Below are 21,879 nucleotides of genomic sequence, written 5' to 3' on the forward strand. Positions count from 1 at the left end.
AAGACAACCTTCATGGTCCAAAAGGGAATCTGCATCATGTTTAAATTCTCGCAAATACAGGTTTGTAGCATCTTTTATCTGCAGGTAACCAGCAAGAAACCGCTATCCTAGCATGAGCAATCTCACTCTAGTTACTTCAATTGTCTCGAACCCTAACCACCCACCATAGCTGCTTCCGCATCTCGTGTCCGTTCTTGCAATAATTTCATCGGTATATTCCGCCGATGAATCCAGAACTACACATGGCATGATTCCTCTAAAACCACGGATATGTAGGCAACTCGAAGACCAGTGTCAGGCCTCTGTTTTTTGAAACATCCCGCCCGGTCAGAATTGGCCATCATTTCTTTACCCGAAAACTCTTTCGTCCTTTCCGGGTAAAGAGGGGAAGCTTTTGATACCCAATTTTTTTTATATATTTTTAATACATAAATATACTTTCAAAATAGCTTATATGCATATATAAGCATGCATAAGTATTTTTATAATTTTTCTATAATTTTTAAAGGCTTGAAATTGATTTATTTCCTCCCTTTTTACTCATCAAATCTCCAATAATTATCCTTCAAATATTTTGTGGTGATTTAGGCATCTAAATTCTATATTTATGCCAAAATATTGTTAAAATATTTTTAGTGCATTTTTGTAATTGCAATTTCATTTTTTAAAGTCAATTTGCATATAACTGCAATACTAGCCCTATTAAAGCATAATTACGTTTTTAATACATAAAATGGTCTTTTATATTTTTAAATTGTTAGACCACTATTTTAAACCATTTAGTACAAGAAATTATTTTTTCAAAAAATCATTTCTTATTTATTATAAATTATATAGTGTTAAAATGGATATTTAAAATCTAGCCCAATTCTAACCCCTCCCCAATACCAATTCATCCCAAACCGGACCCCAAATTACCCGGCTCAATTTCTAATTAAAATACCCGACCCAATACCGGCCAAATCCTGGCCGTTGATAGTTTTGATCAACGGCCGAGATTCTCCCTTTCCTAATTAAACCGACCAACCCCCCCCCCCCAAACCTAATTCATTTTACAACCCACCCCGCCGCCCTAAAATCCTCTCTACTCTCAAAACACTCTCTATCAAATAATCTCCAAACGCCGACCCCCAATCTATGTCCATCTCCGGCGACCTCTCATCATCTCTCAAGCCTCCAATGGCTTCTCTCATGTCATTCTTGCCATCCCTAAGGCCCTCAAGGGACCAGGGCCATGCCGATTTGCATCTAGGGTTCATCTCTTGCATGTTCTTGGCCATTCTGATGTGATTTCGAGTGAAATCGTTCTATGTTAGCCACGATCGAAGGGTTTTTCAGTATGTTTATTCACCTCTGTATGGTTTTCTGCGAAACCCTAACTTCGTCTCTAAACCTCCTATTTGAGTTTGTTTCTTGTGTGTTTTACAATATCCTAGAGATTCTCTACCAGAATCGTTTGATTTCAAGTAATTTCTTAACCTTTTCTAAAATTAGGGTTTTCAGAATTTCTTTTAAAACTTTGTTTGATGATTCTTTGTGTTTAAACTTTTGATTCTCACACGTTTTTGACTAATTTTATAAACTTGCTGCAACCCTAGCCTGTTTGTACTAAAAACCCTAATGTTGGGGGTTTTTTCGTTTGGTTTCTGATATGGGTACTTCTAACTGTGTTCTTGCCTTAGTTTCTTGTGACTTCTCATGATTTACGTGTCCTAGTATGCTTCTATTGAATCTTCTTTGTTCAAACTTTCACTGATATTATAAACTTGTGTTTGTACTAGCCATTCATGCAAAACTTGTATGCTTCTCTTTGAATCAGTGTCGTTTAACCATGGGTTTTGTCGAGGATGTGTGAAATCCTGACTGTTCATGCCTTACCTCATTTTATATGCTAAGCATGTTGCTTCTTTAACAATTTTCTGAACCCTTGATTACTCTAAATCCCTTATTTTCTGGTTTAATTTGATTACTTTCCTTTAAACATTTGATTCTTACTTCTTTACTCAATTTGATTGATTTGCTTGCCTTAATTAATTTTCCCTTACCTAGTCTGCATTATTACTTAATTCTTACTGATTATTTCCCTAATTAGAACTTTATGTACCTATCCCTTAATTACATATTCTATACCTAAGGCTTTACTTTATTCTTTTCCTTAAATACCTGGCATATTTACCGTTGATTGAATTGTCCCTTGATTAATGGAAGATCTTGCTGATTTTTGGGTAACTTCCCTGATTTATTACTCAATCGATCTCTTGCCTTGTTTTGTTAAGTTTTCGACTCCTATATAAACCTTCTCTTCCTTTAAGTTAACAACCATAACAAGGCACTCTAGTTCATTTACACTATTATACTCTCAAAACCCTCTACTCTCTTTTGTTCCTTACAATTCCTACTTGTTCAGTCGGCTGTAAGCCAAGGCTGACTACTGGCATTATCTTTACTCTATATTTTGCATACTCTCCTGAACTGGTATGTTTTGATTAAATTCACATTCCAAGCTATGTGTTTACTTTGTTACTGCAGTTTATCAATCTTGATTTTCAGTTTTATGAGCTATTCTACTTAGATGCAATCAGTATGCCTAGATTACTGTATCACAAAGCATGTTTCAAGCTCATTATTTTATACTGTTTAGCATGACCAAACCCTGCTTGTTCTAATACCTTGAATGTTTTTCATGGAATGTTTGTCTGGTACAGTTTGTTCTAATGTAATTCTACTTGTGTCTTAAACCTATGTATTCCCAACTTAACTTTGTAACTACCATCTCTGTACTTGATTGACATCACTAAGGTGTATGCTAGGTGTTCCCCTACTTCTATCCCTTGTGTGAGATTTCTTCTGAAGCTGTATGCTCTATACCATGATTTCTCACTGTTTTAAATATATTCTTAAACTATTCCCACTCTTAAAACTATGTTCTAACTTTCATAAAAGTTCTTTCTTCTACTAAGATCTTCTTTCTCTATCTGCCAAACTCTTTCTATGTCAAGCACTCTCCACTACTCTTTCTATGACCTTCTTTAGGTCATGCTCCTCTGGCATGTGTACTGTCTTGAGATCCATGAGATTTCTCTGAACTCTGGCATATCAGAGCTGGCCTTTCCACACTGTACTTAAATCAGTTATTGTTGAGAAAGGGTCTAGGTGTGAGCACTGTCCGGGATCCTTGAGGTCCTTAGGGAACTTTGACACACCTAGACATGATATTATCTATGGTACTTTGGCACTTGAGGCTCTTGGAGGCTTGGGAAGTCATTTGGACCCACTTCAGGCTCCCTATAGTTAACTTTTTCTTTTCCTTCTTTATTTGTTTATGTAATTTATTTAGCTGGTCTGTAATAATTATTTGTAAACAACATCGGGGTGATTAGTGAAAAGGGGTGGGTAGTTACATATCTGTGGGATAATTCGGGTAGATACCATGTTTATAGGATTATATTAATATACTTGCTATGTTTTCTTTACCACACTAGAAACCAAACATGTAGGGTTTAAAAGGTTCCCCATATTAGAAATCATGTCTATAGAGTTTAGATGGATTCAATAATAGAAACAATGCCTATAGGTTTAAAATCAACTTCATAAGTAGATACTATGCCTATAAAGTGTAAAGTGTTTGAGTTTAATTCCTGCTACTGCATGTATTTACATTTGTCTCACTAAAATCATGTCTATAAGTTCCAACATCAGCTCTTAACAATTAGATACCATGGCTATAGGAATTAAAATCAGAAATTCTGCCTATAGAATTAAAATCAATTTAGTTACACAACTCAGTCTAATTCACGATAGTTCACTTTGAAATTGGCTTAATCAACTATCCACTTCTTTAATTGAGTTTTTAGAACACTGCCTTAACTCACTACTGCTAGAAAGTATGCCTATAGGATCTCAAATGTCCGTTTAAAACTGTTCACTGCTTTACTGCACCCATGTAGATACATTGCTCTTAGGACATCATTGTTCTGCGTTTAGGCAAGCCTATAGGGTAATTTTAAATTCTGCAACTCTGAAACTGTGTTTTGCTACTTAAGTTGTCTAGATTTAACAGGTTTAAACCACTAGTCAAGTTAAATAGGATTTTGACACTTTGTCCCAATTCAAGGTTGTATAACCCCTACTCACCTAGATATCATGTTCTAGGATTTTCTCTTAAGCATTGAAATATTGTTTGAAGACATGCACTTACTTGCTATGTTTGAGGAGGTAACTGTGAGCCTATAACTTTTTTTTTATATGCAGTCCTACTGTTCTTGATTGACACCTAGATTTTATCCTTTAAAATCTTAGGAAAGTCTAGAACTGTCCAAAGAATAGAGGTCCTAAAATACCTCCAAGGCCACGAGGAAAGGACGGGTAGTGCATGCATAGGATATTGTCAAGGTTACTAGAACTCTTTAGGCTATGACCAAGGGGAGGGAATTGGGTAGAAAGGATATAATGACTACGCGCTAATGTCACGTGTAGTCCCTCATTAAGGAGTGTTTACCGGGCGTTGTGTGGAGTGATCCTGTAGGCTAACCAACCTAGGATCCCTTTTCCAATTCCCAATGTTTAAACTTTACTCTTTTGTATGCAACTCGCCCAAATTCCTTGTCTTATTGTTATTTGAGTCAAACAATGTCCAACATGCATTTATTTACAAACTATGTGTTTCAACTTCTTGTTTGTTAAGGGACTAATTCATAAGTATAAGTTCGGTCGGGACCCACCGTTATGGACCAAGAGGGGTGCCTAACACCTTCCCCTCTAGGTTATTTAGAGCCCTTACCCTAAATCTCTGGTAATGCAAACCAATCCAAGAGTTAATCACTCGGGGTGCCCTAATGCACCATAATCTATTAGGTGGCGACTCTTCAAATACCCAAATTCCCAAAAGGAAATGAGTTATTACCCCCATGAACGTCGGAACCCGGACTTTCTCTGCCGAGGAAACAACGGGGCGCGACAGAGACTCCATCAGATGATGAAGATAGAATGAAATTCTATGACGAGACTCTATTAGTTGATGAACATGGAACTACATTATGTAACGAGACTCTATTAGTTGACAAAGATGGAACGATGGGATGTGTATGACGTGAAGAAACTCAATAAGAAGATGAAGATGAAGCTTGAGCCTGAGACTGAGCATGTGATGACTGAGACTGAGCATGTGACAACTACTCTGGAATAAGTGAAGAGCTCCCTTTGATTGATTTGAATAGAATTTTCACCCGATTTTGCTTCGTCATCTCTACATACAGGATTGAACAAAGTGACAAATCAGTAATAGGCAATTTCAGAATATAGCCAAAGAGCATTAAATTCAGAGGCATAAATTGCATTAAATCCTTCCCTGAGGTTTTAAGCTCTAACAGATCAGATGATACACATTTCAGCCCATTGTTAGAACATCCAAGCAGAAACAAATTTTATTCACATCATCAAAGAATTGATCTAACTCTTGCATTGGAAATGGTTCATTCTCAGGAACTTCATTCTCTCCTTCTCCCATTTCATATAAGTATCTTGTTTTCAAGTGACCAACAGTACTCCATCCTTTATTCACCTTATCATCCACATAATATACCATGTGAGCTTGTGAAGCTTCAATATATGGATCATGCTATTCACGATCACCAATGTGAATCAATTGTGAAATCTTAACCGAAGGAAATCCCCATGCATCCTTTCTAAACCCTCTATTCCTAGTTGTGTCAGCTCATTTACACTTGAATAGTGTAACCCTAAATCAATAGTAGTTAAGCTCAATGATGCCTTCTAATTTGCCATAATATGGCAAATCTGCTTGCCTCAGGTTTCAATCAGCACCACTAGCAATACAAGATGTGGACGAAGTCAAAAAAATCCATTGTTTTGTATTTTCAACCCATGCTCTCGAGTTGTTGTCCGAAATTTGAACCTATTGATATTAAATGATGTAAACCTTCTAGCATATGGTGCTGGACCATTTGCTAAAAACTTTAGTTCATCGGACATAGTATTTGAAATACCTGGATTAACAATCTGAAACAAGAATGTAAAATGTGTTAGTCACGAATTTAAAGTTACAAAATTCTAATACATTTGTAACCAATCTTTCGAGGAAACCAATCAATAAAGTCTTTACTAACTATCTTCTCTATCTCCGTGTTTGAAGGCTTTCGACCTTCCACCGCCTCCGCAAATAAGCTTTAAATTAACTAGATGAAATTTTGATATAAATATAACAATTAACATAAGTTTTTATGTATTTAATGCAAGTTTATTTTAGATTTGCCTTAAATACTCACTTAATGAATGGAAAGACTTGTGGACAATTTAGTGACACATATCGATGTGCTTGACATTTTGCCATAGGTGACAACTCAAATGTTACAGCTCCTAGTCCTTTACCAAGTAGTGGGAAAATACTAGATGAATTCGACGAGCCTCTATCCTCTGGAAAATCGTCAACACGGAGTGGCCTATTAAATCTTGTCTCAATCCCTTCAATATACTGGGAACAAAAAGTAAGAGCATCTTCAGCTAGATATCTAGTTGTGACATGTTTCGCACATAGGATTTTAAGTGTCCCAAATACCTAAACAAAAGATCAAAATTAGTTGATGGATACAAATAATATCTATTCTTAATGAACAAGCTCCAATCAAGTAATAAGAAATATTTTTTACCTCTCAATAGTATACATACCGACACTGTTGATGTCCCCCAAGTTTTGCTTCACCAGCTAGATGACAAGTTAAATGAACCGTGATTGTAAAAAATGTAGGAGGAAATAACATTTTCAAGTAATTCATGGTGATAAATTATCGAGACTAGATCCTGTCAAGATCTAAGGGACTTAAGCTTTTGGCACAGAGTTGACAGAAGAACGAACTCAACTCTATTAATACTGCAGTCACCTTGTCTGGTAAAACACTACGTATGGCAATTGGTAACAAGTGTTGCATGAGAATGTGAAAATCATGACTCTTAATTGACTTGAGCTTTTGTTGTTTCAAGTCGACACATCTTGAAATGTTGCTAGCGTATCCATCAGGCATTTTGACATTCTTTAAAGTCCGCAAAAATATTTCTTTCTTAAATCCACTTTTCTTTGAATTTAAAAGAGTGAACAAGGCTGGGCGATAGCTTCCATTCTCATCTGCCCAAAGTTCTTACCTTATACCCATTTCTCTAAGATTATTGCGAGCTTTAAGATTGTCTTTTGACTTTTCAGTATCATTAAGCAAAGTATATATCACATTCTCACACACATTCTTCTCAATGTGCATAAGGTCTAGATTATGACGCAACAAGTATTATTCCTAATAAGGAAGATAAAAAAATATGCTTCTCTTTCTCCACTGTTTCGGTCTATCTTCAGCAATAGTTTTTCCTCGAGTTCTTTTACCTTTGGCATTCGACTCAGGTACTTTCCCAAAATTGGCATTGATTCCCTCCATTTGTTACAAGATGTGTGACCCTTATAATGCTATCGGTGGATCCTGTTGCTCAGTTTTCCCATTAAAACGGACACGCTGCAATCTAAACTGATTGCCGCTTTCAAAAAAATGATGATGACCCATGAAACACCATTTTCTACTATGTTTTAACCTGGAAGAGTCTGTTTCAAAGTTACACGTGGACAAGCAAACTGACTGTATGTGTTCTATCCAGATAAGGTGCCAAGCCCAGGAAAATCACTAATCGTCCACATCAAGGTTGTTCGCATTTTAAATATTTCATTCTTTGAAGAGACTAATGTCTGCACTCCATCGTACCACAATTCTCTCAACTCTTGATAAGAGGTAGTAAGTAAACATCTATATCATTGCCGGGCATTTGTTTTCTTGGAATGATCATTGAAAGAATGAATGAAGTTTGTTTCATGCACTCCCAAGGAGGACGATTGTATGGAATAAGAACCACAGGCCAAATACTATAGTTTGTTGCCATTGCTCTAAAAGGATTGAAACTGTCACTAGCTAGGTCTAGTCGTACATTCCGAGGATCTATAGCAAATTCAGGATAAAGCAAGTCAAATGCTTTCCAAGCCTGAGAATCTCTTGGATGCCTCATCAATCCATCTTGGTTACCAGCTGAAGAATGCCATCTCATAGACTCAGCAGTTTTAGAGCACATGAACAATCTCCGTAGCCTTGGCTTTAGTGGAAAGTAGCGCAAAATCTTTGTGGGCTGCTTCTTTTTATTGTCTTTCCACCTATATGTCTTGCACTTTTTACATTCTTGTAAACCTTCATCTTCCCCAAAATATAACATACAATCATTTGGGCAAGCATGGATCTTGGTATAATTAAGGCCAAGTTTGTTGATGGTTTTCTTGGCCTCATAAAAAGAAACAGGAATCTTGGCATCTTTAAAGGCATCTTTTAACAATTCTAATATCATACTCATCGCTTTGTCATCCATTCGGCACAAACACTTGATATGATACAATTTGACTAGAAAAGACAATTTGGAATACTTCACGCACCCTTCATATAATGGTTGATTGCCATCTTCGACCAGTTCATAGAACTTTGCATATTCTTCATTATGCCCATAAATATGCCCTTTATTAAATGTTTCTTCACTATTCATAGGCTCATAAGACACACCAAGCTCATTGATATTGTTCCCCATGAACCCAAATGCATCGTTAACCATGGTTACCATTAGATCTTGGGGCTGCAGAGTTTCTTCTATGACATGTGTGCTATGAAATGTTTGTGGCATAGTTGCATTTGATTCTTCATCATGCAAATACCAAACTTTATAATTTCTTGGAAAAGGCTTACAAGTCAGGTATTTTTCAACTACATTTCTTCTTTGCCACTTCTTAAAACCACATTTCGGACACGGACACTTAATTACATGTCCATCATAGACCCATACTCAAAAGCAAAATCTAGAAATTTTCTAAGCCCATCCGCATATTCAAGTTTATTTCATGGTTTGCTAATCCAAGATTTATCAATTGGCATGGCAAGAAAAGAAGATATAAGATAACATCACAATATCAAAATGAAAAAGCTAGTTCATAGCCAATATATAGAAATCAAAAGAATAGTAATTATTTAATCTCACTTTTTAACTTCTGGAGAATAAACGGAAATCAAAGCAAGAAATAAACAAAGAAAAGAACATGTGTAACTTATTCAAGGAAAAATAAAAACTACAACATGCATGAACTATCCATATCTTCAAATTAGTTTTGGAACATACAAGAATCCAAGTACTTTAAAGATTGAACCATAAAGAGACTGTCACCATCATAACGTGTGATGACCCAAAAGGTCATCAATTGTTTTAGAAATAAATTCTGTATTTCAAGGCCTTAAAATCTCCTTTTTGTGTCACCTCGATTTGTGTGCACAGTCCAGGCGTGTATCCGGAAAGCCATTATGTGAAAATCTGTGAAAAATAATGAATTTTGCTTTTAAAATGAATTTAGGTTGACTCTGATCTACATTTTGGGTAAACGAACCCGGACTCATGATTTGACGGTCCCGGAGGGTCCGTAGAAAAATATGGGACTTGGGCGTATGCCCGGAATCGAATTTCGAGGTCCCAAGCCCGAAAAAATAATTTTTTAAGGAAACTTGTTTTCTAGAATATATATGAGTTTTTGAAAATGAAATATGTTCGAATTTGATGGAATCGGGCCCGTATTTTGGTTTCAGAGCCTGGTATAGGTCTTATATGGGATTTAAGTTGAGCCTGTAAAAGTTGGTAAGAAACGGACTTGAAATGACGTGAATTGGACCTTCGGTTGTTAAAATTTGAACTTAAGAGTTCATGAGATAGTTCTTTGATTTTGATGCTAAATTCATAGCTATTGATATTATTTTGATGATTTGATCGTACAAGCAAGTCCATATGATATTTTTGGACTTGCGTGCATGTTTGGTTTGGAGCCCCGAAGGCTCGGAAGAGTTTTGGATAGGCCACAGAGTGAAATTTGGACTTAGGAAATTGTTGTTGTGTTGCAGGTCTGCAGGTTGCGAAGCCTGACTCGCAAATGCGAAATTTGTATCGCAAATGCGAAGATGTCCTAGGCTTCCTTGGTCGCAAATGCGACGTATTCATTGCAATTGTGATATAGCAAATGCGACTGCAACATCGCAAATGCGAAGAGAACAGGAATCCTCAGGGTTCGCAAATGCGAACCCCTGATCACAAATGCGCAGATAGCAGGTTTCTTAAGATTTCACAATTGCGAACCCTGGTCGCAATTGCAACATCTGCAACCTGCTAAATCATAACTTAGACACATTTTCAACCATTTTTCAAACCTTTTCAAAAATTAAACACCTTTGGGCGATTTTTCAAAGACAAATACTCTTCCAAATTGATTGTAAGTCATTTCTAACTCATTTTCATTAATCTTTAACATCTTTCCACATGATTTCAACTCAAAATCAAGGGTTTTCATGGGGAAAATTGGGTGTTTGGGTAGAACATAGGTTTTTCAAATTTTGGAGATTTGGACCTCGATTTGAGGTCCTATTTCAAAACAAATTATATATTTGGGTTCGTGGGTGAATGGGTAATCGGGTTTTGGTTCGAACCTCGAATTTTGACCCTGTGGGCCCGAGGTCGATTTTTGACCTTTTGGGAAAAACTTTAGAAAACCTATTTTCATGCATTAGAATTGATTCATTTAGCATTTATTGATATAGTTAAGTAACTTGTGGCTAGATACAAGCGAATTGGTGGTGGAATCAAGAGGTAAAGCGGTAGTTGAGGCTTGAATTGTGTTCGTGGCATCGAGGTAAGTGTTTGGTCTAACCTTATCTTGAGGGATTAGGAGTTGTGTCCTATTTTTTATGTGTTAGGTGTTGAGTACGATGTATAGGCATTGGTGACGAGTATTTATACATTGGTGTTAAGCATGCCCGTGAGTCTTATACTATGATTAATGTGACTCCGTTTTGTATTGTTCATACCTTATGTGATGGTTTCTGTTGTTGAACAAGGCTTGTGGAAGTAATATTGGTATTTGAACATTGAAGAGCATTGACTCAAGTTGTAAAATGAATTGTGGAAGTATTATTGGCAAGTGAACATTTTAGAGCATTGGCTCAAGTTGTGAATTGAGTTGTGAAGTAAATGTGAAAAAAGAAGACGATTATGATATTGTCTCCCTTGCCGGAATGTTGTTGTTTTTAATGTTATCTCCCTTTCCAGGATGTTATTACTTTTGATATTGTTTCCCTAGTCGGGATATTATTGTTGTACTATTGTTCCCTTACCTGGATTTTATTGTGATTTTATTGATTCCCTTGCCCAAATTGCTTTGTGATTGTTGCTTGAGTGAGGAAGAGTGCAAATCAAGAAGGGTGATGTCGTTCATGATATTTGTGAGAGAGTTTTAATGCACGAAGGGTGATGTCGTGCCGCACGATGTATCATTCTGTGCCTTTATAGGAGTGATAATGCACGAAGGATCATTCTGTGCCATGATTATGTGAGGTAAAAGCATGAAGGGCGATGCCGTCCCGATTATATTGATTCTTATGGTGAGGACGAGAGTAAAAGCACGAAGGGTGATGCTGTGCACTTGTCCTTGATTTTCCTAATTCTTGTTGATAATTGAGTTATGGTGTTCTTTACGTTTATTTACTGATTTTTGTTGTTACTTGATTTTATTGTGATGTTATTGATTCCTTTGCCCAAATTACTTTGTGATTGTTACTTGGTTGAGGAAGAGTGTAAAGCACGAAGGGTGATGTCGTGCATGATATTTGTGAGAAAGTGTTAAAGCACGAAGGGTGATGTCGTGCACTTGTCTTTGATTTCCTGATTTTCATTAATAACTGAGTTATGGCTTCTCTACATTTAAATGTTGGTTTTCTGTTGATACTTGTTGTACCCCGCAGCATGATTGCCCCTTCCTATCTTTAATTGTGAAGTTCTGCCTTTATTTTTCGATGTATATGATTTAAATGCACAGGTTTATTTGGTAGTCTGGTCCTAGCCTCGTCACTACTTCGCCGAGGTTAGGCTAGGCACTTACCAGCACATGGGGTCGGTTGTGATGATACTACACTCTGCACTATGTGCAGATCCCAGTGTTGTAGCTTTTGGACCACTGTGAGGTTGCTACCTTCAGTCCAACAGGCGACCCAAGGTAGTCCTGCTGGCGTCCGCAGGCCTTGGCGTCTCCTCCTATCTTTTCATTCTGTTTCTTTCATGTATTCCAGAGATAGCGTTGTATTAAGTTTTCAGACCTTTATTTGTAGTATTCCTAGACAGTTTGTGAAATTGTGACACCAGTTCTGGGTAGTCTATGTTTAAGGAATTGTATTAGTAATATTTAAATAATTATATTTTGTTCTTCTGCTTATTAAATTCCGCTGTTTATATAATGTTGGTTCTTAATTGCTAAAGGATTAAAATGAGGAAAAGGTAAATAATTCAAATGGTTGACTTGCCTAACTTTCACTAGTAGGCGCCATCATGACTGTCGAGGGTGGGAAATTTGGATCGTGACATAACGAATGTTATCAGGATATCCAGGCAAATTCTCAACAAACACATCCACAGATCCTTTGGAATGGAAATACTTGAACCGAAGTCAAGGTGCCCGGTAAAGAAATACTAAAAGAATTGAAGACTTGTTAAGTCGTCATACTGCTATGAGGCTGAAGTGAGAATAGCAATCCCAAACAGCAATATGACCAAATACTTAACATACTTGTCATTCTTGTTTGAATCAGTTTTTATTCATGAGCTCATCTGTATACAGTCTTATTAAGAAATGTATCTAGTCATGCTAACAAATTGTGCCTTAAATATTAAGCAGCAGTGAGAATCCACAACAACATTCTCAAACCTTTTGCCCTAGGTTAGACACTCAGATTCCACACACTCAAAGCACCAAAGTTCTTTCATGTAACTTTAAGGATCTAGTTACAGTAAACTCTTTTTAAAAGCTTATACACTCAGGAAATGGCCCTCCAATACACGACGAATATAGCTAGCCAGATATTAATTTTTAAGCTTCTCCCTTGTGTCAAAAGATAGAACAGGAGCATTTCGTTCAGTAAAGATAAGCAAATACAAATTGAAAATATGTATCAGAACCCCAAGCATTTGGGTCAGCCTTCTTAATATTTTTGCTTGAAAGTTATTTTCATAACCTTACACCTAGCTAGTGAGTATCCTGCTATTAATTTACACTTATAGTAGATAACTCAACATTAAGAGAGAATCAATTTACCTTTAAAAAAAAAAAAAACTGCTCAAAAGAAAGGATAAAGTTAACTGACAAGAGCTATACCTATCGAATATAATTTTGTCGAGGTCGATCCCAATAGCTTTATCAGCAGTTTTAGATTCCTCGACTACCTATCAAGGCCAAAAATGATATTTAGGTTAATATTAGCAGAACAAAAACTAAAAATATCAAAATTTTAAAAAACACAAACTTTCTTTTTTTTTTTACGAAAAAGTAACAAAAACTTGACACAAAAATAAACGAAAAAAGAAATAAAACTATTAGCAGAAATTGACAGCTAAAACAGTGAAATCGACGGCAGAATTAATAAAATTGATTGCCAAACGGTGAAATTGATGGCTTAAGTAGTGGATCGACAGCTAAAATCTGTAATTTAAACTGATCTTCGTCCAATACACACATGCACGCCTAAAATCAATGAAATCAATGGCTAAATCAGTAAAATCGAAACCTAAATCTGTGAAATTCACGGCTAAGATCGGTGCTTTAAACTGATATCCATTCAATACACACACTTGCACGCCTTAAATCAGTGAAATCAACGGCATTTTGGAAGGAATTACATGAACGGCTTGAAATCGGAGACGTATTGAAGCGAGTATTTATCAGAAAAGGGCTATTTATAGACGAATTCAAACACATTACCTTAAACAAGTTGAAATCTGATCTCCTTACATAAAAGCTAAAGGATTTGGGAGAATCGTTAACGGATATGACCATCTTACATCATTGTAATCTCTTTAAACCGATATAGAGAGCGAGAAGGGTAGAGGGGGCGTATAGAGAGAGAAGACGTCTGTTTACTTTTATATGTTTTAGGCTTATAGGAGGCTTAGTATATTTTATATGTTCTTAATATTAAATTATTAGCGGGGGAGTTCTAAATATGTAGAGGGAAAAAAATTATTAAAAACTTGTGTAATTAGTGGCGGTTTTGAACCGCCGTACTTTAAAAAAATGTCGTTTTAACATAAATGCCCTAATGACGTCTGGAACGCCGCCGTATTATGATATATATTGCGGCGATTTTTCAGAACCGTCATTATTTAACCGCCACAATAATTTCGGTTTTTTATAGTGGGGCTAGCCTGTATTGACAGCTCTACTAACCGTTGTTTATTCCGCAACCTCCGCTATTAACTCTAAAAAAAGAAAAACGTAAATGATTGTTTTTAAATAAAATCCTTAAGACCTTAACTCTTGAACTAGGTATATACAACAATGAATTTAACCTATTAAATTATGTTTACCTGTTAGAGCAAGTAATTTATTTTATTTAATTTTAACATTATAAATCTCGATTTCTGTAAAGGATTATTTGTCAATATATATTTTTTCATTCGGATAACCGGATAGTATAATTTTCTTTATATTATATGTGTATGAGCTAAACTTGCTACCATTATAACTTCCGATGACACCCCACTGTGATCCTTAAAGGATTCCACATAGGAATATTGATAATCATGCCGAATAACTTATTAGGATAAGAAGAGATGCATAATTAAACATTGGTAGACAGAGCACCTTTGATTACTAGCTCCTCCGTACTAGTTTAATGCTATATTATTGTTCTCTGAAGTATTGGGCAAGGTTCATATATATAAATCTGAATTGTTCTCCAATATGATTGATGATGCCCATTACGTGTTTCTAGATGCAGTTGGTTGTTTGTATTAGTTGTCAAACGTTTGCTTTGTAATCAATCATCATTCCCAAAAGTACTTTAGATGATTCATTAAAAAGTAAATGTTTGATACCTGATACAAACAACCAGCAAAATACTTTTAATTTTATTATTTTACCCATACCCCGAAAAAAGCTTTCACTCTCAACTTTTAACCAATAAAGACTGTAGTAGAGTGATACACACTCATTTATCTATCATGAGGTCTTTCAGATCGAGTCTAAGATATGAAATCGTCTTTATTAAAGAGTGCTTAAGCTCTTTATCCTTAGTGTGAAATTTTTCAGCGCGAATTCAGATTTAATTGAGTCACCAAATATAAAATAAAAAAAATAAAAAAAATAAAAAAATTACTTCCTTCATTATGAAGAATGACGAGTTTCCAACCCATATTCGGTACAAATTAGTGTCAGTCTCTTAGTTCAAGCCGTCAAAATTGGTTCAAGTCGTGAAATCAAACAATATATTGCTTACATCATACCTCCTTACAAGTACGACTTTTCCTCGAACCTTGTATGAATGCGAGATGCTTTATGTACCAATGTGCCTTCAATTATTAACTCTACATGTGAATTGCCTAAAAATAGTATACGTGTTATAGATCATACTTTGCATTGTTGATATATATTTATTTAAAATCTAATTCTCCAAATAAAATTAGTGTCTTTTTGTTTGACAAATAATTCTTCCTCTTCCCTATCGTATGACAAGTGATGCCGTGGAAATTGATTTCGTTCTATTTGTTAGAATTTACATACTATTGTTTACTGTGTTGGGTTGGTGGTTTTGGGGCGGGGGGGGGGGGGGGGGCTATTATAGATGGTGTCCACTTTATAGAAGTTTCCATGAAACACATACTCTAGGTCTTCTAACACTTTTATTTTTCATTTTGTCAACGGTCTTCTTACATTTTAACAAAATAGAAAAAAGAAATTCGAAAGAGGAACAAAAAAAGACAGACATCTTATTGCACCAGCGAGTCCTCAAACTTGATACCGACCTCCTGTTCTCTTCTCTTAAATTAAAATCCAAATTTGTTGAGGCTAAATATCTTTGTTCACACTTCATAATTTCTTAAGCAATGTATTTGTTTTGCACGTTTACATAATTGACTTTACGTCAGTACATTGCTTTGCATTATTTTACATAGTTGACTTTACGTTACTATTTTATCATGCATCCCTTTTAATAAGATTCTTGGATGAAAATTCATATATCAGCTATGTTGAGACTTGAGAAATAAAATTACGGATCAGAAATCAGATTTTTTGATATTGGTATTACAGAATTCTTTCACATTTTTCAAAGCTAAAACCGATAATACTTGAATTTCCACAAGGAATGTTGTGAGTTGTAGAACATTGAGAAGAGAAAGAGACTTCGCCAAACCTAACTGAGTGTATAATTTTGGAGGTATGAACATGTATTTATGATATCTTAGATGTGTTAAAAACATACATAACTTTTCTGAAAGGACACTTTACAACACTCACTTAATTATAAAACTCAAGTACCTATCATTGACTATATAATTTGACTTTTCCTCCAATAGAATTAATTTTTTCCCGTTTGTATTCTACATAAGATGGGCAACTTTGTCTCTTTTCTCTGCTCAATTATTAACTACTACTAACAAATTAAGAATAACTGAGTAAAAACCTTTAAAACCATCGTCGCAAATTCGGACATTTTCCCTTGAAAATACGATTTCTGAACAAGAGAATTGAATTTTATGGTTATAGCATGACGACATATTAAAACAAAATTAATTATGTCTAAATCGAGATTCACACACATAAATACATGTATGTGTAGTCCTAAATTTAGGCTGTGATTAATTTGACAATACATAATTAAGTGAATAAATACAAGTATAACACATAGCAAATGTATACAAAATTTCCTACTACCTCTTCTTTTTTAGGGTTATGCATTTCATATGGTTTTAATATTTAGAAAAGTCCACAAATGAATTTCGACATCACAAGTATTTCTGTGGAAGCAAGTAGTCGTAAATTGCTGATACTTTCTTCTCGTGTGAATATGTAAATATGCCCCCCAAAAAGTTATAATTAAACAACACTTTTGAACCTCTACTTAGCATATTCCTTCTTATCCAAATCCATTTTCCAGCTGCAGCTCCTAATATCCTACTGCTATTTTGGACTTCAAGGATTTTATCCATATCTCTGCCGTGGTCAATTTTGGCGTTCCACACAAATATACACCAACAACTAGTGATATATGACTTTGTTTCTTATTTCTAATATCTTAAACGTTTCTCACTGGATATTTTCTGGTCATATTAATGAAGTCACTGTAACATCAGCAACGCATATCTTCAATCAAATCCATGATTAAAAAAAATATCTTGATATAGAATCCTTGTCTTCTGAAATTAAAGCTTGCAAATGAAAAGGAGTTAGTATGTAGATTGCATATGAATGGTGTTGGAGTGATGTGTATATACATTAATTAGTATAGGGGTCAATTTTTACATATTAGAAGTTAGAGGTGGTCATTAGTTATTTAGCATAGTGTTAACTAATTAGTGGATAGTTATAAATATCTGTACAAGGGTTCATTAACAGTTAATGAAGAACCAACATTTTCTTCTCTCAAAGACGATCTTCAATGGGAGAAATCTAGCATGGTATCAGAGCGGAGAAGATCGATCCTCAAAGTTCTCGTTCAAATTCATTAGGTAAAGTTGAGTTTAACGCAGATATTTTCAATTTCTCCTCTTATTGTTTGTTAGCTTGATTGCTGCATCGAGTTGATCGTCAATAGCGACGGAGAAGATCAACCACACACATCTACTGTTTCTTCAACCTTCGGACATACCAGGCCTGGTGTTGATTCCAATTCAGCTTACAAGCTCTGAAAATTATGGGTTATGGAGCAGATCGATGAAGTTGGTTCTAAAGGCTAAGCGAAAATTAGGGTTCATCACAAGGGACTGCAAAAAGGAGTCGTTTGAGGATGCTCTCCATGAGAAATGGGAGACCTGCAACGCAATAGTGCATTCCTGGATTATGAACTCAGTTTCAAAGGATCTCGTTAGTGGAATCATATGCATCTGATGTGCATGATGTATGGGAAGACCTCAAGGAGCGATTTGATAAAGTGAATAGAGTGAGGATTTTCCAGATACACAGAGCAATTTCAAGGTTATCACAAGGAACTGACTCTGTTGCTGTTTATTTTACTTAGCTGAAAGAGTTTTGGGCAGAGTATGATGTGTTGGTACCTTCACAAAATTGTGGTTGTGCAAGGGAAAAGGAACACACTGTTCGTATGCATCAACAACGATTAATGCAGTTCCTAAATGGGCTAAATGGCACATATGATCAAGCACGCAGGCAGATTCTAATGAAGACTAATGAACCAACTCTTAATCAGGCATATGCATTGATTTCTCAGGATGAGAGTCAACAACCTATGGGAAATCTATCAGTGACAGAAAAACTGGATCCTTTGTCTATGCAAGCAGGTAGAGGACAACACTATCGTGGAAGAAAGCAGTTCTTACAATGCCAGCATTGCAAGATGAATGGACACACTAAAGAAAATTGCTTCAAAATTATTGGATATCTAGATGATTTCAAGGTAAAGAGGGGATATCAACCAAGAGGAGGACTTATGACATTCAATAATGTAGAAGGGCCACTCACAACTAGGAATTTGCAAAGCAAGGGTGGTGATTACTTCTTCACTGAATCCCAATACCAGCAGATGCTGAGCTTTCTTAACAAGGAAGGACCCAGTGATACCACAGTGCAGACACAAGCTAATATGGCAGGTACAATTTGCTTATTTTCTTCAGATATGCATCCAAATGATTGGATTGTTGATTCAAGAGCTACACATTACATAGCTTCTACCCTGAATCTCTTACATAACATTCAAAGTATTGACAAACATAAAAGGGAATCAGTAAGCCTGCCTAATGGAACTAGTACAGATATACTCATATTGGTAGTTCATAGTTATCAACAGACAGCATTCTGAAAAATGTTTTCCATGTACCAGATTTCAAGTTTGTGATGTCAGTGTCAAAGTTGACAAGTGATCTGTTATGTGCTACTATTTTTTTTCCTGAATTGTTTGTGTTTCAGGACCTCTACAATGACAAGGTGAGAGGGATTGATAAGGAAAGTGAAGCGTTGTACTTGCTAAAAGGAGAAGGAGTAAAACAAATAGTAGTAGCAGTTAGAAATGAAGGTAGAGCAGGAGATTCAAGATGGTTATGGAACATGAGGTTGAGACATGCTTCAACACCAGTCTTGCAGCACATTCCAATTTTGAAGAATAAAGTAGACCTTAGCTTACATAATAAATGTTCTGTATGCCCTATGGCAAAGCAATCTAGACTTTCATTTACTAATAGTGAATAGAGAAGACTTAAAGCATTTGAGCCAGTACATATGGATGTTTGGGGGCCATATAGAGTACCAACTCATGATAGGAAATACTACTTTCTTACTGTTGTAGATGACTACTTAAGGGAAACTTGGATATTTCTAATGCATATGAAGAATGAGACCATTGTATTCTTGAAGCAGTTTATGTGCATGGTTAAGAATCAATTTGATACCTCTGTTAAGGTAATTAGAATAGATAATGGAACTAAGTTCTTTAACAGCTAATGGAACACCATTTTACAAGATTAGGGAGTGATTCATCAGAGTAGTTGTGCCTACATTCTATATCAAAATAGAGTTATGGAGAGAAAATACGGGCACATAGTAGATACTGCAAGGGCTTTAAAATTTCAAGCAAATTTACCAAAAAGATATTGGGTGAATGTGTGCAAACTGTTGTTTACATCATAAATAGGTTACCTTCTAAAGTGTTGAGTGGCAGGAGTCGATATGAGTTGTTACACAAAAGAAAAACCATCACTTGCTCATTTAAGAGTTTTTGGTTTCTTGTGTTATGCTACAAACTTAGTGAAGGAGGACAAGTTTGCACCTAGGGCCAAGAAAGCAGTCTTGTTAGGATATTGTTCCACACAAAAGGGATATAGGCTACTGGATTTAGAAACTAACTGTTTTTTTTGTTAGCATAGATGTCACATTCAGAGAATCAATGTTTCATTTCAGAGAATCACAACTGCAGATTGATCCACACATAGTGAAGCAGAACCAGGAAGATTTTTTGTGTTTATAGTAGGGTAATAGACCTGTTGCAGAAGCATACAATCCTGAAGAGCATGATCAAGCAACTGAAATGCATGATCTGATTGCCTCTTTGGATCAAACAGCAGAGCCTACAAGTGAGAATTAAGCAGACCAAGCTATAGCTGATGAAAGAGAACAACTGGAAGGGGAACTTGAATCCACAACACCTGAAAGCCTAGATGAAGAATCAACAAGTTCTGTTGAAGATAACCTAATTGCTCCTATCATGTAAGGAATGCCAACATCTGATAGACCTTCCACTACAAACATTAGGCAATCTACTCGAGTCAAACAACCACTTATATGGATGCAAGATTATGTTATAATTCATTCTCTCACTACTTATCCTATGACAATGTCACTCGGAAGTATAAAGATTATTTGCATGCATTCTCAGTGATGAAGGAGCCTAATTCATTCAAAGAAGTGGTAAAAGACAAGAGGTAGATAAAAGCAATGCAATAAGAAGTGAAGGCTTTGGAGGATAACAAGACTTGGGAGGTAGTTCCTTTACTTGCTGGGAAATCTACAATTGGTTCAAAATGAGTGTACAAGATCAAGTATAAGTCAATTGGAGAAGTAGAAAGATTCAAAGCACAACTTGTAGCAAAGGGATACAATTAACAGGAAGGTTTGGATTATCACGAGACATTTTCACCAGTTGCCAAAAATGGTGACTGTGAGATCTGTCATAGCTATTGCAGCTTCTAAAGATTGGAAGCTTCATCAAATGGATGTGTTTAACGCATTTCTTCAAGGAGATCTACATGAAGAAGTGGACATGGATTTGCCACAGGGTTTTCAAAAGCAGGGGGAGACAAAGGTGTGCAAATTACTAAAGTCCTTATATGGACTTAAACAAGCTTTAAGGCAGTGGAACCTGAAGCTTATAGAAACACTGTTGAATGCAGGTTTTCATCAGAACAAGAGATCTGGAAACGACATTTTCATAATTCTCATATATGTTGATGATCTACTTATTACTGGTAGCAGCAATACCATGATTGATGAAGCTAAGAAGGTTATGCATCAGCAATTTAAAGTTAAAGATCTAGGGGAATTGAGATACTTCTTGGGAATAGAAGTTTTGAGATCACAACAGGTCATTTTGTTGAATCAAAGAAAGTATACTTTGGAGTTGATCTCAGAGTTAGGTTTGAGTGGAGCAAAGCCTACAATTACACCATTGGAGATCAATCAAAAACTGACTTCAGTGGAATATGATAAAGGAGTTGGAATGCAGGTTGAAGATCATATGGTAGATGTCACAGGATATCAAAAGCTCATAGGCAAGCTTCTGTATCTGACAATTACTCGACCAGGCATAAGCTATGTTGTGCAGACCCTTAGCCAGTTTATGCAAGCCCCAAAGAAGTCTCACATGGATGAAGCACTTAGGGTGGTCCAGTATTTAAAGGCAGCACCTGACATGGGAGTCCTAATGTACAGAGAACCTAAAGATACACTGATGGGATTTTGTGACTCAAACTAGGCAGCATGCCCTGCCATTAGAAGATCGTTAGTGGCTATGTAGTGAAATTTGGAAATTCTTTGATTTCCTGGAAATCAAAGAAGCAACATACAATGTCCAAAAGCAGTGTAGAAGCAGAATATAGAAGTATGGCATCTGCAGTTGTACAGATTGTGTGGCTAATTGGACTCTTCCATGATTTAGGAATTACATTGCAAAAACCAGTTCCTCTTTATTTTGACAGTAAAGCAGCAACGCAAATTACAGCAAGCCCCATATTTCATGAGAGAACCAAGCATATTGAAATTCATAATTGCCA

At 35.9% G+C, this 21,879-nt stretch overlaps 2 protein-coding genes across 8 annotated transcripts; one reads left to right on the top strand and one right to left on the bottom strand.

Moving 5' to 3' along the window:
• Window positions 1-3,823: 3,823 nt before the first annotated feature.
• On the bottom strand, window positions 3,824-13,950 carry LOC107776664 (uncharacterized). 7 transcript variants are annotated; one of them, XR_012711673.1, is made up of 4 exons: window positions 13,262-13,924; window positions 6,685-6,721; window positions 6,285-6,490; window positions 4,591-6,018 (listed from the first exon to the last, which is right to left on the bottom strand). XR_012711673.1 is itself a non-coding variant. In XM_075257261.1 (2 exons), the coding sequence occupies exon 2, from the start codon at window positions 8,710-8,712 to the stop codon at window positions 7,768-7,770; it is 945 nt and encodes a 314-aa protein (XP_075113362.1). In that variant the 5' UTR covers window positions 8,713-9,390; window positions 13,262-13,927; the 3' UTR covers window positions 6,728-7,767. The 7 variants fall into 7 exon arrangements, 1 of the variants encoding a protein (XP_075113362.1); XR_012711672.1 differs by having other exon boundaries at window positions 4,595-6,018; window positions 6,285-6,574; window positions 13,262-13,870; XR_012711670.1 differs by having other exon boundaries at window positions 4,601-6,018; window positions 6,285-6,574; window positions 6,666-6,721; window positions 13,262-13,350.
• A 3,865-nt stretch (window positions 13,951-17,815) lies between these two features.
• LOC142162129 (uncharacterized) lies at window positions 17,816-19,303 on the top strand. The gene is made up of 3 exons (XM_075218441.1): window positions 17,816-17,965; window positions 18,120-18,884; window positions 19,025-19,303. Exons 1-3 carry the CDS (start codon window positions 17,816-17,818, stop codon window positions 19,301-19,303), a joined length of 1,194 nt encoding a protein of 397 aa, XP_075074542.1.
• Window positions 19,304-21,879: the final 2,576 nt, after the last annotated feature.

The sequence above is a fragment of the Nicotiana tabacum genome, chromosome 7, assembly GCF_000715075.1.
Source record: "Nicotiana tabacum cultivar K326 chromosome 7, ASM71507v2, whole genome shotgun sequence".
Classification (NCBI taxonomy): Eukaryota; Viridiplantae; Streptophyta; class Magnoliopsida; order Solanales; family Solanaceae; genus Nicotiana; species Nicotiana tabacum.